Source organism: Rhinoraja longicauda, chromosome 24 (genome assembly GCF_053455715.1).
Source record: "Rhinoraja longicauda isolate Sanriku21f chromosome 24, sRhiLon1.1, whole genome shotgun sequence".
Taxonomy (NCBI): domain Eukaryota; kingdom Metazoa; phylum Chordata; class Chondrichthyes; order Rajiformes; family Arhynchobatidae; genus Rhinoraja; species Rhinoraja longicauda.
This window is the reverse complement of record NC_135976.1, coordinates 35,624,080-35,640,044: the sequence shown is the minus strand read 5'-3', so window position 1 is coordinate 35,640,044 and position 15,965 is coordinate 35,624,080. Positions and strand designations below refer to the sequence as shown.

At 50.8% G+C, this 15,965-nt stretch overlaps 2 protein-coding genes across 2 annotated transcripts; one reads left to right on the top strand and one right to left on the bottom strand.

Annotated features, from left to right (window-relative positions):
• Nucleotides 1-624: 624 nt before the first annotated feature.
• atp5pb (ATP synthase peripheral stalk-membrane subunit b) lies at nucleotides 625-8,057 on the top strand. Its single transcript, XM_078420503.1, has 7 exons — nucleotides 625-767; nucleotides 2,683-2,719; nucleotides 3,379-3,524; nucleotides 4,350-4,513; nucleotides 5,340-5,465; nucleotides 6,547-6,726; nucleotides 7,850-8,057. Exons 1-7 carry the CDS (start codon nucleotides 740-742, stop codon nucleotides 7,919-7,921), a joined length of 753 nt encoding a protein of 250 aa, XP_078276629.1. The 5' UTR covers nucleotides 625-739; the 3' UTR covers nucleotides 7,922-8,057.
• A 3,923-nt stretch (nucleotides 8,058-11,980) lies between these two features.
• Nucleotides 11,981-15,875, bottom strand: LOC144605253 (interleukin-20-like). Its single transcript, XM_078420347.1, has 5 exons — nucleotides 15,723-15,875; nucleotides 15,568-15,630; nucleotides 14,051-14,203; nucleotides 13,012-13,086; nucleotides 11,981-12,055 (listed from the first exon to the last, which is right to left on the bottom strand). The coding sequence occupies exons 1-5, from the start codon at nucleotides 15,873-15,875 to the stop codon at nucleotides 11,981-11,983; spliced, it is 519 nt and encodes a 172-aa protein (XP_078276473.1).
• Between the last annotated feature and the right edge of the window lie 90 nt (nucleotides 15,876-15,965).

The following is a 15,965-nucleotide window of genomic DNA, read 5'->3' as shown; positions in this document are numbered from 1 at the left end:
CCTACCCATCGCCCCAATCCCAAACCCAGCCCCGCCCCAATCCTAAACCCAGCCTCGCCCTACCCATCGCCACGCCCCCAGTCCCAAACCCAGCCCCAATCCCGCGCCCAGCCATCCACCCCCGCCCTCGGCCCCGCCCCCCAGCCATTACCCCGCCTCCAGCCCCGCCACAATCCCAACCCCTAAGCCCCGCCTCCAACCCCAGTCCAGGGGAAACTGCACAAGAGGAAGGCTGGGAGGGAAATGGGCAGAAACTGTAAGAAATAATAAAATCAGAGAAATTAAGCAGAGGTGAGTTGATAGATGAGATATATTCTGCAACTTAATGGTCTCACCACACACACTATTCCCCCACAACACACTGCGGGAGGCAGAGCGAGCGGCAAGGTTTGCTTACTAAAATGGCGGACGTTGCGCACCGCACTGCAATATACGCGATTTGGACGGAGTGGTTCACCTCGCTCCGCCGGTATCTTTGCCCGTGACCTCATACGGTTGTGAGGGTCGAGTGGACTATCTTGCTCCTCTAGTCTCTTTGGTTTTGCCTACTAAAATGGCGGACGTTGCGCGCTGCGCTCCAGTGTACGGTCATTGTCCCAGCCTGCCCCGCGCCCGGCGTCGCCGCCATCTTGGTTTGGAGGTCGGCGGGAGGAGAGAGAGAGAGAGAGAGAGAAAGAGAAACCGGGACACCGGCACCGCCACACACCCCGCCCGCCCACCCGGACAGACCACCGGCGACATGTTGGCCCGCTCCGCCATCGCCTCCGGTAAGGGCCTGACCGGGGCCTCGCTCGGGTGGAGCCAGTGGAGGGAGCCGGGGCCCCGGCGCGGGGGTGGGGACCAGGGCCCCGGGTGGAGCCAAGGCCGGGCCCTGGGGAGAGACGAGGCCGGAAGCCTGAGCCCAGGGTAGGGATGGGAGGGCCTCGCCTGGTGAGGGTACTGGGGGGCCCCGGGGGAGGGTACTGGGAGGCCCCGGGGGAGGGTACTGGGGGGGAGGCGGATGAGGGTACTTGGGGCCCCGGGGAATGAGTCGGGCCCCTCAGCTGGAGCCAGGGCCCTCCCTGGGGAGAGAGGGGGGGTGCTCGGGTGGGAAGCGAGCGGGGACCCTGGTTGAGGGGAGACTGTTCTGGAGAGAAGGAATGGGTGATGATTCGGGTCAAGACCTTTCTTCAGTCTCGACCCGAAGCACCACCCATTCATTCCTTCTCTCCAGAGACCTTAGACGCCGCCTGTCCCAGCGTGTGTGTCTATCCTTGGCTCCTGCACATTCATTGCTTATAGATGTTAATTATTGGGTGCGTTCTTATTCCGTTCAGTTAAGGAATGAACATTAAGTTGGAGTCCACTCCCCAAACGTGCACCAGAATTACCTGCTCGGCCCAGGTTGACAACTGGCAATGCAATGACCTTGGTCGTAGAGGAGAGGTGGTGAAGCTTGAACAGTTCCCCATTTGTCTTGTAGATTGGTTCCACTTCAGCGAGAAACTTTCAGGAGATGCAGCACACCAGTGCAAAACATTATTGAAAGGTGCTGGGGTCACACACACTACTGTTGTAAGGCTGTTGGTTAAGATTAATGGTCACTTGAAGTGGGAGGGAACGTTCTGAAGAGCAACTTCTCTGCAGTGAAACCTCAGAGAAATCTCTGGGTCAGAAACAGCTTCATTTTACACATGCGACCCGGTGGACTAAAAGTATATATTTAATTTAGTGATACAGCACGGAAATAGGCCCTTCGGCCCACCGTTCCGTGCTGACTAGCGATCCCCGCACACTGACACTATCCTACACACTGGGGACAATTTCCAATTTTACCAAAGCCAATTAACCTACAAACCTGTCTTTGGAGTGTGGGAGGAAACTGGAGCACCCGGAGAAACCTCACGCGGTCACAGGGAGAACGTACAAAGTCCATACAGACAACACACATGGTCAGGATCGAACCCGGGTGTCTGGCACTGTGAGGCAGCAACTGTACCGCTGTGTCGCCTGGCTATTGGTGGCTATTGGCTTTCCTGAGCAGAACCTGTTACAGACATGAAACACAAGCACTATCCATGGTTTGATATATTGTGAGGAAATTTCCACTAAGCGAATGGTTTTGAATCATTATTATCTGTTGGTTGGATGTGAAACAACATCAAGGCATGTTGTTTTGATTTCTTTGATTGATCTGATTGAAAGATACAGCACGGAAACAGGCCCTTCAACCCACAGTGTCCACCTGGACCAGCGATCACCCATTCACACTAGTTCTATGTTATCCCACTTTCTCGTCCATTCCCTACACACTAAGGGCATCATACAGAGGGCCGATTAACCTACAAACCCGCATGTCTTTGGGATGTGGAAGGTAACCGGAGCACCCGGCGGAAACCCACAAGGTCACAGGAAGAACATACAAACGCGACACACAGGCAGCACCAGTAGTCAGGATTGAACCCAGGTCTCTGGCGCTGTGAGGCAGCAGCTCTATTGTCTGACAGCCTAAATCACCCACACAGGCAGTGTGGAATCGTCACACTGAATCCTTTCATCACCAGCCCTAGGAGTGAAGAAACAGCCATTTGCATTCATCTTCTTGTAGCTACCCTCCCGTTGAACCATTAAACAAGATCTTATTGGTGTTTACTAACTAATTTGTTTAAGAATTAAGAATTTATGTATGATGTTTCTTTTCAGGGTCTTTTCTGAAGACATCCGCCCCCATCAGCACAAGGTAGGTGAAGTCTCTGCCCCGACCCCTCAGCTGTCTTTGTAAATATTCGTTCCCTGAACTGTTTGTATGTATTTTCTATTTCATTATTTTAGTTTCCATATTTTTAATGTATTTTTGCCATTGCTCTCTTTTATGTCAATACTAATCTACTTTTGAAATGAAGATCAAATATTGAGGTTGGTTCTTTTTTCTTGAAGTACTCCAAGATTAGTGTTGTAAAATAATAAAAGACTTAAATGTCAGAGTGACACAGTGTGGAAACAGGCCCACTGGCCCAACTTGCCCACTCCGGCCAACATGTCCCAGCTCCACTAGTCCCACCTGCCTGTGTTTGGTCCATATCCCTCCAAACATGTCTTATCCATGTACCTGTCTAACGATTTCTTAAAAGTTGGGTTAGTCTCAACTACTTCCTCTGGCAGCTTGTTCCATACACCCACCACCTTTTGTGTGAAAAAGTTACCCCTCGGATTCCTATTAAATCTCTTCCCCCCTCACCTTAAACCTATGTCCTCTGGTCCTCGATTCACCTGCTCTGGGAAAGAGACCCTTTGCATCTAACTGGTCTATTCCTCTCATCATTGTATACACCTCAGAAATGTATCTTATGCTGCAGCAATGTGCTACCATCACAATCTGAAGTCTCTTTATTGTTGCAGCTTGGTGCCGATAAGCAGGAGTTTCCATGCCAGCGGTCAGACCCGGGCACCAGTGCCGCCCCTTCCTGTGGAAGGGGGAAAGGTGCGCTTTGGGCTCATTCCAGAGGAATTCTTCCACTTCCTTTACCCCAAAACTGGCGTGACAGGTCAGTACCAGATAGCGCTGCAAACTCGACTGGTGTTTGGCCTGTCCCCCTGCTCCTAATGTTGCTTTATTCATTCTGTGGATGATGCACGCAGACCTCTAATGTGACAGTGTAGGAAGGACCTGCCGATGCTGGTTTAAACCAAAAATAGACACAAAAAGCTGGGATGATTGAAACTCTCCACGGCATAGAGCTCCCGAGTCGGTCGCTTCTTACCAGAGACAGTGGGCTTCATGATGTTAAAGTCCACAGGTCTCACGGTTGGAGCTCTCCACAGTCAATCCTCGGCAAAGGATCACAACGCCGCGATGTTAAAGTCCGCGCTATGCCCACGGCATGGCCGGTCTCTAGGAAAGGCCGCCAACTCCTCGAAGTTAGGCCGCAGTGGGGACGGAGATACGATACGGAGAAAAATCGCATCTCCGTCGCAGTAAGAGATTGAAAAATGTTTCCCCCAACTCTCCCCACCCCGCACCCCCCACATCAAACCAAGGAACACTAAAACATACTTTTAACACATATATAAAATAACAAAAACAGAAGAAAGGACAGACAGACTGTGGGCAAGGCAGCCAATGCTAGTGGTGCCTCCCGGTGTCACTTTGGTGACCCTCAGACTATCTTTGATCAGATGTTGCTGGCTTTACCTTGCTCTGAATGTTATTCGCTTAACATGTGTCTATACACGGTAAATGGCTCGATTGCAATCCTGCTTCAACTTGTCTTTCTGCTGCCTGGATAGCACGCAACACAAGCTTTTCACTGTACCTCGCTACACATGACAATCAACTAAGCTGAATAGTTTGTATTTGCGTTGCTTTCCAGGCCCGTACATGTTCGGCACTGGCCTGCTGACTTACCTCCTGTCCAAGGAGATTTACGTCATTAACCACGAGACCTTTTCTGCCATCTCTGTCGGCATTCTCGTCCTCTATGGTGTGAAGAAGTATGGGAAAGATGTGGGAAAATTTGCTGACAATTTGAATGAGGTATTTATGAGATTTAGCAAAGTAACCCAATCCTAAATTGTCTGTCCTTGCAAGTTTGTATCCTGATCAGCTGTAAGGCAATTTTTAAGGTGCAAAACCGCCCCCTGGGTTGCCTTATGTGTGAGGGACATGTCGGGCATATCCTGGGGACATTAATGATCACAGATTCTCCTCGACTTGCGATGGGGTTATGTTCCGATCAACCCATCATAAATCGAAAATATCGTAAATCGAAAACACATATCGCTAGCCCGGGGGAAAAAAATTCAAAATTCGGAGTACGGTTTCTACTGAATGTGTGTCATTTTTTTGCACCATTGTAAAGTCGAAATATCGTAAGTCGAAGCATCGTAAGTCGAGGAGCATCTCTATTGGAAAACAAGTTTGTGGCTTTCGTCAAATGCACCACATAGAGACATTTCGAGTAAGGAAATTGTCTTAAGAGATATTCTGACTAAACATAAACTTTTGCATAAGATGATTGGTTTAATTTGGAAATGCAGGGTGGAAACAGGCCCTTCAGCCCACCTAGTCCGCGCCGACCCACGATCACCTGTACACCTGTCCTATCCCACTCACTAGGAACAATTTATAGGAGCCAATTAACCTACAAATCCACACGTCCTGGGAATGTGGGAGAAAACAGGAGCACCCGAAGGAAGTCCACGCGGTCACGGGGAGAATGTACAAACTCCATACAGACAGCACCCGTAGTCTGGATGGAACCCGTATCTGGCGCTGTGAGGCAGCAGCTCTACCGCTGCTCCACTTTTCTGAATTATTTAGGCCGCAAGGTTTATCGTGTTTTTTTCTCTCACAACAATAGGAAAAAGTACAAGCGGCACAAAAAGTGAAGGAGCTCGCTCTAACCGGCCTGGCAGAGGCCATTGAACAGGAGAACAAAGAGCAGTGGAGAATAGAAGGGCGTCAGCACCTCTTCGATGCCAAGCGGGTAACCAACATGTCCTCTCGCACTTCCCGTGTACTCTCTGATCCTCACTCTACTCTGATCTTGGGACAAAGTGACTTTGATCTCGTCAGATGACGGGGTTTATGGGGAGAAGGCAGGAGAATGGGGTTAGCAGGGAGAGATAGATCAGCCATGATTGAATGGTGGAGTAGACTTGATGGGCTGAATGGCCTAATTCTGCTCCTATTCCTGATGGCTTGGCAGTGGTATTGCTGCGTTTGGGAAACACGTGCTATTTGCAATGTTCGATTCCACCTCGGCGGTGTCACCTGCAATCGTGTAAACGGAGTCAGATTAGGACTAAGCCAAGCTATCGTGAGTGTGCAGGCAGTGTAGCAAGGGACTGAGCATGGCAAGAGTTGTAATGGAGGAGGTGCAAGGCAAGAAGTAAGAGGGCAAACCACTCCAGTCCCACGCCATCACTCACCTGAACCCCGAATAGTTAGAACTGTTTTCCCTTTATTTCTATTCCCCAATCTCCTGCAACAAAGACTAACATGCCACTGGTGGGCACAAAATGCTGGAGTAACTCAGTGGGTCAGGCAGCATCTCTGGAGAGAAGGAATGGATGACGTTTCGGGTCGAGACCCTTCAGTCTGTATCTGCAGTTTTTCTCCTACACTAACATGCCACTTGTCTTTCTGACCACCTGCTACCTGGTGCAGTTTGTGCACAGGAATGCCTAAATCCACCTTCTACTTGCTCAGGAAATGTGTAGGGAGGAACTGCAGATGCTGGTTTAATCCGAAGATAGACACAAAAAGCTGGAGAAACTCAGCGGGAGCCCAAGTCACACCAGCTTCTCGTTCTCACCCAACAAACAGCTAACAACGGTCTGTTTCCTTTATCATCGTTACTTTTTTGCTTGTCTTTCATTCATTGTTATCTCTCTACATCATTGTCTATATCTCTCGTTTCCCATATCCCTAACCAGTCTGAAGAAGGGTCTCGACCCGAAACGTCGCCCATTCCTTCTGTCCAGAGATGCCGCCTGACCCGCTGAGCTACTCCAGCGTTTTGTGTCTTCTCTGAGGCTGCTGACCTGCGGTTTGTTTGGTTGTAGAATAACGTGGCGATGATGCTGGAGACCAACCACCGCGAGCGCCTGCATATGGTGTACGATGCAGTGAAGAAGCGGCTGGACTACCAGGTGGGCCTGCAGCATCTACAGCGCAGGCTGGCACAAGAGCACATGGTCAACTGGGTGGAGAAGAATGTGGTTGCCAACATCACCCCACAGCAGGTGAGTGAGGGCAGGAGCGAGGCCAAAGCTTCCCTCTGATTGCTGTACGCATCCGCCAGAATCGGTACAGAAGGCGCACGGTCGTATTGCTGCCTTCATTGGTGGGGGCATTGGGTAGAACGGTCAAGAAGTCATATTGCAGCTTTGACTGGGATGTATTTGGAGTATTGAGTGCAGTTCTGGTGACCCCCTTACAGCAACAATGTGGAGGCTTTGGAGAGGGTGCAGAAGAGACTGATGCCTGGATTAGTGGCTGTGGAAGGCAGTGGAGGCCAATTCACTGGATGTTTTCAAAGGAGAGTTCGATTTAGCTCTTAAGGCTAACGGAATCAAAGTATATGGGGGAAAGCAGGAACGGGATACTGATTCTGGATGATCAGCCATGATCATATTGAATGGCGGTGCTGGCTCGAAGGGCCGAATGGCCTACTCCTGCACCTGTTTTCTATGTTTCTAAATTGGTGACTCACTGCTAGTTATTAAACCATAAACAAGGAACTGCATTTAGATGCACCCACGATCCCTTAATCCCTTTTGTATTAAATGTACGTTCAAGGAAGGGCTGGATATCATTATTGGCGGTGGATTTTGCCATTGCAATCTGCTGTTGGCACTCAGCATTGTTACACAGTCAACTAATGGGCTGGAATTTCAATCTTGGTGCACCTGCAGTACTGGACCCAGTCACAGAGTCACACGGCATGGAGCCAAGTCCAACCCATCCCAGATATTCCTGTTTCTCTTACTTTAGCCCATATCCCTTTAAACCTTTCCTAACCTTCACATGGATAGGACAGGTTTGGAGGGATAAGGACCAAACGCGGGCAGATGGGACTAGTGTAGCTGGGACATGTTGGCCATTGTGGGCAAGTTGGGCCGAAGGGCCTATTTCCACACTGTATCACTCTGACTCTAACCATATACCCGTCCAAACATCTTTTAGATGTTATTATACTTGCGTCACGTCTCTTTATAAAGGCTAACTCAAAACAGGCCGACACCCGTCTCTCCAGTCTGGCACAAGTTTGTCTTTCAATTGTCAGATCCTGTTGCCTTAATAAAAACAGTGGTCTTGCAGTTGACTAAAAGAATCTAGCCAATAACCTGCGTTATCTCTTCTCAGGAGAAGGAGAGCATTGCCAAGTGCATCGCTGACCTCAAGGTGCTGTCGAAGAACGCTCCAGCAACCGCCTAAGCCCGTTCACAATTACTATCCATGTAGTAAACCTATTACATACCTGTAACCTTGAAAACAATCTATTGTCCCAATGAACATGGACTGAAATGTTCTTGTAGCCCACAGAAGAAAAATTAAATGCAGCGCTGATGAATCTGTTCATCATTCCTTTTACTTATTTCACATTAACAACTGCGATTAGTGAGCTATCTATGGTTACGCTGAGAACACTTGCAGGTCGGGCAGCATCTGCAGAGGGCGAAACGGCGTCAATGTTTCAGCTTGGCGCTGGAAATGGTGCAGAGATTTGAAATCCTGAAAATAAGATTTGAACATCATGTAACTTACTTCAATTGTATTTATTGATTTGGAGAAATTCATGAATAGTAATTGCTGTTTATGGCCAAAGTGTAAATCTTGTATGTGTAGAACCAGGGGCCACAGTTTAAGAATAAAGGGGTCGGCCATTTAGAACAGAGATGAGGAAAAACACTCAGAAGGCAGTGGAGGCCGATTCTCTGGATGCTTTCAAGAGAGTTAGATAGCGGAGTCAAGGGATATGGGGAGAAGGCAGGAACGGGGTACTTGCGTTTGAGGCAGCAGAGATTATGTAGCGTCCTCCAGGCACTGTAGCCAGTGCAATGTGCAGTTGTCGAGGGCCGTGAGGTCTACCCCTCCACCAGGGGAACGGAGAACAGTGCAGTCGAAAATGCCCTGCTGCGCTGTTTGCTGGTCTGTCTACGGAGTACTGGTTGTGGATGATCAGCCATGATCACAATGGCGGTGCTGGCTCGAAGGGGCGAATAGCCGACTCCTGCATCTATTGTCTATTGTACAATTCCAAATTCTCCATTTTAAATGTGTGTCTGGGTCACTGATGTACCTGCTGCTACTGTTCCTGTCTCTGATTTAGAAGGTTGCCTGTTTAAGCTGGTCCCATCAGTTAATGCACATCGTCTCAAGTTCCAGCAGCAGAATCAGGCCATTCGGCCCATCGAGTCCCCTCCGCTATTCCATCATGGCTGTTCTAAATTACACTGGAATTTAGAAGGATTAGAGGGGATCTTATTGAAACATATAAGATTATTAAGGGGTTGGACACGTTAGAGGCAGGAAACATGTTCCCAATGTTGGGGGAGTCCAGAACCAGGGGCCACAGTTTAAGAATAAGGGGTAGGCCATTTAGAACTGAGATGAGGAAAAACCTTTTCAGTCAGAGAGTTGTGAATCTGTGGAATTCTCTGCCTCAGAAGGCAGTGGAGGCCAGTTCTCTGAATGCATTCAAGAGAGAGCTAGATAGAGCTCTTAAGGATAGCGGAGTCAGGGGGTATGGGGCGAAGGCAGGAACGGGGCACTGATTGAGAATGATCAGCCATGATCACATTGAGTAGCGGTGCTGGCTCGAAGGGCCGAATGGCCTACTGCACCTATTGTCTATCCATCTTTCCCTCTCAAACCCATTCAACTGCCTTCGCCCGTAACTCCTGACACCCGACCAGTGGATGAGTGTGTATGCTGGCCCTCTGGTCTCAGGTTTGGTGCCAGTTAGTATTACGGGGTGGGATTTTCAGTTTGAATGAAGTCAGGATAATCTTATGGAAGATAGACACAAAAAGCTGGAGTAACTCAGCAGGACAGGCAGCATCTCTAGAGAAGGGATGGGTGATGTTTCGGGTCGAGACCCTTCTTCAGATCTTATGGAAGTGTATAATATGAGGAGGAGAATAGATATGGGGAATGCACAATGGTTTCCCCAGGGTAGGAGAATCAAGAACCAGAGGACATTGGTTTAAGGTGAGAAGGGAAAGGGTCAGTGGGAACCTGAGGGGCAACTTATTCACACAGAGGGTGGTGGGTGTGTGGAACGAGCTGCCAGAGGAGGTAGTTGTGGCAGGGACTGTAACAATATTTCAGAGACATTTGGACAGGAAAGGTTTGGAGTGATAGGGCACGGTGGTGCAGCGGGTAGAGTTGCCTCACAGGCCAGAGGTCCGGGTTAGAGCCTGACTACCGGTGCTGTCTGTACGGAGTTTGCACTTTCCCTCCGTGACCTGCGTGGGCTTTCTCTGGAATCTCTGGTTTCCTCCCGCACTCCAAAGACGTGCAGGTTGTAGGCTAATTGGCTTGGTGTAATATAAAATTGTCCTTGGGATAGTGTTAGTGTGCGGGGATAGCTGGCCGGTGGGGTCTCGATGGGCCGAAGGGCCAGTTTCTGTTCTATATCTCTAAATTAAACCAAACTAAATTATAACTGCAATATGAACTTGCTGGGCTCTGACTGTCAGAGATGTTCCCTCTATTCTACCCCTCCCTCTCCCCAACACAGAAGGGGATTCCACACTTATCCAAGACACCACAATCCCATGGATGACTGTAGCCAACAGCTCTGGCAGTTGGATGTGAAACGTCCCACAAAGAGCTTGTGCAAACTGTGGTGTGAGGCGGCAGCTCCACCGCTGAGCTACTGTGCTTGTTGTGGTACCTGTCTAATTGGCAGCTCACTCTATGCACCCACCACCCTCTGTATCAAAAGGTTGCCCCTCGGGTTCCTATACAATCACCCCTCCTTAAACCCCAGATCTAGATTCCCCCACTCTGGGTGTAAGATGAGCGGCCCGGTGGCGCAGCGGTGGAGTTGCTGCGGTAGAGATACTCATCTTATACCGTTACAGTGTTTGCAGCGCCAGTGACCCGAGTTCGATCCTGACTGCGGGCGCTGTCTGTACGGAGTTTGTACGTTCTCCCCGTGACCGCGTGGGTTTTCTCCGGGATCTTCGGGTTTCTCTCACACTCCAAAGATGTGCAGGTTTGTAGGTTAATTGGCTTGGTAAACTGTCCCCAGTGTGTGTAGGATAGTGTTAATGTGCGGGGATCGCTGGTCGGTGCGGACACGGTGGGCCGAAGGGCCTGTTTCCGCGCTGTATCTCTAAACTAAACCTCTTCTTTTCTATGCATTCTATCTATGCATTTCTATTCATAAATTCAGAAGTGATAGGAGCAGAATTAGGCCATTCGGCCCATCAAGTCTACCCCGCCATTCAATCATGGCTGATCTATCTCTCCATCCTAGCCCCATTCTCCTGCCTTCTCCCCACAACGCTTGACTCCCGCACTAATCACCGTCTGTACTAATTCACTTATTGTCCAGTGTGTTATGTGCTGTGTTCACTTACACCAACAAACGGAAACATTTGGAAAATGAACATCATTTTATTTCAGTAAGAAAAGCACAACCTGTAACATACTGAGGTTTGGAACAAAATGTTGGTGCCAATATTTACAGACGTCAATAGCCAGACTGACAATAAGCGGTACAATATGTACTTACAGAATCTCCTCTCATGAGTCCACATGAGATACATACAGTGCGTTTGGCGAGATCTCAACGCGTGGACCAGTGACAGAATAGTAACTTAGCGTAAACTAGACGCGACAATATCCACCTCGACCCTCCCCGTATCCGACAAACAAACACGAATAACGCACAGCTTAACATGAATGATCACAACCACGTTATGTGGCTATAAACAGGAGGCACAAGGAACTGCAGATGCTTGTTTACAAAACAAGACCCAGAGTGCTGGAGTAACTCAGCGGGTCAGGCAGCAAGCATGTCTGGACAACAGGGATAGGTGAGGGTTGGGTCTGAAGAAGTGTCCCGACCAGGAACGACACCTCTCCCTGTTCTCCAGAGCGGCTGGTCCTGCAATGGTCAGGCAATGTTTCAGATCGCGACCCTTCTTCAGACTCAAGAAGGGTCCTGACCCATAAACCCCACCTATCCATGTTCCCCGGAGATGCTGCCTGACCCGCTGAGTTACTCCAGCACTCTGTGTCTTTTTTCTCCTGGGGATATATCCTTCTTTATTCATTGCAAGACTGCCAACCGCCCACTTGCATGTGCTCAATATCCCCAGCACATCAGAGTTGTGTCCGCTGGTCTCTCCAGCTTCCATCACAAACCAGACGTTAAACACCCGGCCCAGCGTGGAGGGGTGAGAGCCGCTGGTTCCGATGCTTCATCCTCTGGGCTGTTGGTGCCGGAGCACGAATCCTCCCAGTCTCTACTCAGTGCCGCTAGGCTTGATGCATCCACTCGATCAGAATATCGATCTCACCGATCGCTTTCACTGCGGCCGCGTTTAACTCCATCTGAAAACGCACAGAGACCACACGGTCAACACGGGACTCAAACCCCAGTCAACTCCCCGTCACTGCCCGTGAGGGGTGACACAGGGGGACGACGACACATGGGGGGGGGGGGGGGCAGCGCGGGGGTACTTTGTAACTCTGTCACCGCCCTTTATGTGGCTACCCTTTGCATACCTTGAGTATCACTGTGACTCGTGACCATAAAACATTCACTCATTGTGTAGATGTTTGGCACACACATTGTGGGCCGAAGGGCCTGTTCCTGTGCTGTACTGTTCTATGTAGGAAGGAACTGCAGACGGTGGTTTACACCGAAGACGAACACAACAAGCTGGAGTCACTCAGCGGGACGGGCAGCATCTCTGGAGAGAAGGAATGGGTGACATTTCGGGTCGAGACCCTTCTTCAGACTGAACTCAGCATCTTGTGTCTGTCCGCACTATGTTCTATCAATTTCCTCAAAAGACTTCCAGAACTATTGTTGGAGCCGTAACACAGCGTGAAATAATGACCCCACCAATATCTCTTCCCTGGTGAGATGGGGGTGATCATTGATCGGCACGGGCTGGGTGGGCCCGAAGGGCCTGTTTCCTTCCTGTATTCTAAAACTGAAAACACACCCGGGCCGCGGTGGCTCAGCGGTAGAGTTGCTGCCTTACAGCGCTTGCAGCGCCGGGGACCCGGGTTCCATCCCGACTACGAGCGCTGTTTATACCTTCTCCCCGGGACCTGCGTGGGTTTCTCCTAGATCTTCAGTTTGTAGTTCACAGGTGTGTAGGTTAATTGGCTTGGTGTGTGTGTAAACTGTCCCTCGTGTGTGGGGGATAGTTTTAGTGTGCGGGGATTGCGGACTCATTGGGCCGAAGGGCCTGTTTCCGCGCTGTTTCTCTAAAACTAAAACTAAAAAGCATGACCCGTGTTGGTTGTGTGAGTGGATGTCAGTCGGGACAACCTACCTTCTCGAAGGCGTCTTGGATCAGCTTGACCTTCTCCCTGGTTGCCTCCGCGCAGTGACACTTCAGCTCATCGTGCTGCAGGGCAAAGAAACGCGGTGAGACCCAGGGCAAACACCCACAACAACAGCCAATGGCACAACGTGGGGAACAACCGCAGCGCATCACCGAGGGGGCAGCATGGACTCGATGGGCCGAAGGGCCTGTTTCCATGCTGTATCTCTAAAGGCATCTCTGGGGCGGCACGGTGGCGCCGAGGTAGAGTTGCTGCCTCACAGCGCCAGAGACACGGGGTTGATGCTGAATATTGTTTGTGTTGCACCTTCTCCCTGTGACCGCGTGGGTTGTCTCCGGGTGCTCCGGTTTCCTCCCACACTCCAAAGATGTAGAGGTCTGTGGGCTAATTGGCTTCAGTAAAGTTGTAAATTGTTGCTGGTGTGTGGGATAGAGCCAGTGTGTACATGGATCGCTGGTCCCACACACAATAGCACTATCCTACACACCAGCGACAATTTACAACAGGGCCGATTAACCGACAAATCCGCACGTCTTTGGGATGTGGGAGGAAACCGGAGCGCCCGGTGGAAACCCACGCGGTCACAGGGAGAAGGTGCAAACTCCACACAGACAGCACCCGGGGTCAGGATGGAAGCCGGGTCTCTGGCGCTGTGAGGCAGCAGTTCTACCCGCTGCGCCACCGTGTCGCCGTGAATGGTCCCGGGTATTGCCGGCAACCTTGGCAGGGGGTGAATCTGTGGGACTCATCGCCACAGACGGCGGTGGAGGACAAGTCAGTGGGTAGTTTTAACCCGTTCAGTGCCAGCCGCCCGTGAGTATACTCAGGTCATGGCCAATAGTGAAACCAGACTAGTCAGTGGCCGGGTTAAAGCAGAGCTGGACTGGATGGTAATTAGTGCGGGCATCAAAGGTTAGGGGAGAAGGCAGGAGAATGGGGTTGGGAGGGAAAGATAGATCAGCCGTGTGGAGCGGAGCACAGACTGGATGGGCCGAGTGGCCTGATTCTGTTGCTCTGGCCACTTACACATTGTCGCAGCAGGATCTTGATGCTGAGGAAGTAGTTGGCGAGGCTGCTGGTCCTTCTCTCCATCAGCGGGCTGGACGGTGTGTGGTGTCTGAACACCGTCTCCACATAGAACCGCAACATGTGGCGCAGAAAGCAGCAACTCTCCTGGGCCTGGACAGGACAACAAGCAGAGTGAGAGGCCTGACACAGCACGGCACAGCACGGCTCGGCACAGCACAGCACAACACAACACAACAAGCAGAGTGAGAGGCCTGGCACTCTCCCAATAGACAATAGGTGTAGGAGGAGGCCATTCGGCCCTTCGAACCAGCACCGCCATTCAATGTGATCATGGCTGATCATTCTCAATCAGTACCCCGTTCCTGCCTTCTCCCCATACCCCCTGACTCCGCTATCCTTAAGAGCTCTATCTAGCTCTCTCTTGAATGCATTCAGAGAATTGGCCTCCACTGCCTTCTGAGGCAGAGAATTCCACAGATTCACAACTCTCTGACTGAAAAAGTTTTTCTTCATCTCAGTTCTAAACGGCCTACCCCTTATTCTTAAACTGTGGCCCCTGGTTCTGGACTCCCTCAACATTGGGAACATGTTTCCTGCCTCTAACGTGTCCAACCCCTTAATAATCATACGTTTCGATAAGATCTCCTCTCATCCTTCTAAATTCCAGTGTATACAAGCCTAGTCGCTCCAGTCTTTCAACATATGACAGTCCCGCCATTCCGGGAATTAACCTAGTAAACCTACGCTGCACGCCCTCAATAGCACAGCACACACTCACACACACTCACACTCACACACTCACACACACACACACACACACTCACAATGCACCAACACGCTGCCAGTGTTCACATGCACGCTTATTACTGCCATGTGCACCGAGACCCAGGTAGCTGCGCCGATCTGGTCGCCACCATCTACCTCGTTGGACACCGGACCACACGGTGGGACTTTATTTATCCCAGGAGGGAAACTGATCTGCCAGCCGCCATCAACACAAGGTACACCAAGCATGGAACTACAGTGACGTGGAAAGGATTGGGGGTGGGCAATGATTGGGGGGGGGGGGGGGGTGGGGGGTTGGAGGGGGGGGGGGGGTTGAACAGGAGGGGGAGGGGTTGAACAGTCTGATATCCACAGGGATGAAGCATCTCGTGTGTCGTTGTGTGCTGTATCTCGGTGGGACCAGTCTGTTGCTGAAGGTGCCCGTCCGGTTGGCCAGTGTGTGTCAGGGAGGGAGGGGGGGGGGCTGTATTGTCCGGGACCCCCCTCAGTGTGAGGAACATCCCCTCCCCTCCCCGTAGACGCTGGGACCATCTTTGATCCATCTTTTCTGGACTTTAACTTCCACAAACATTATTGCCGTTATCCTGTATCTGGACACTCTGCTCGGTTTGATTGTGATCGTGTATCGTCTTTCCGCTGACTGGTCAGCCGGGAACAACAGCTTTTCACTGTACCTCAATACACGTGACAACAAACTAGATTAAACTAACAGCCGGTCAATGGCGCACCTCAATGGTTTGGAAGAGGGATCTGGTGAGAAGCCGCACATCATCGGTCGCATCTTCCGCTTGCTGTGGACACATAATCGGAGCGGAGTGGTTAGTTTTGCCAGTGGACTGTTTGGCCAGTGGTGGTGGCGGCATTGGTTGTGTTCTGTACTTACGATGGCCTGCTTGATCTCCAGGAAGGCTTGTTGGATCTGGTCCAGGCTGGCGGTCACCTCGCACTGACCAAAACGCATCCTCCTGCCCTGGGCGGTCAGCGGCTGAGAGGCCAGGACCGCCACCATGATGTAGACTACACTGAGACCATGCATGGTGGAACTGCGGGGAACCTGCAACACACACGGGACCCTGACGGTCAGTGGAGGAACTAGAGACCCCCCTCCCCCGGAAAACAGCGCAAC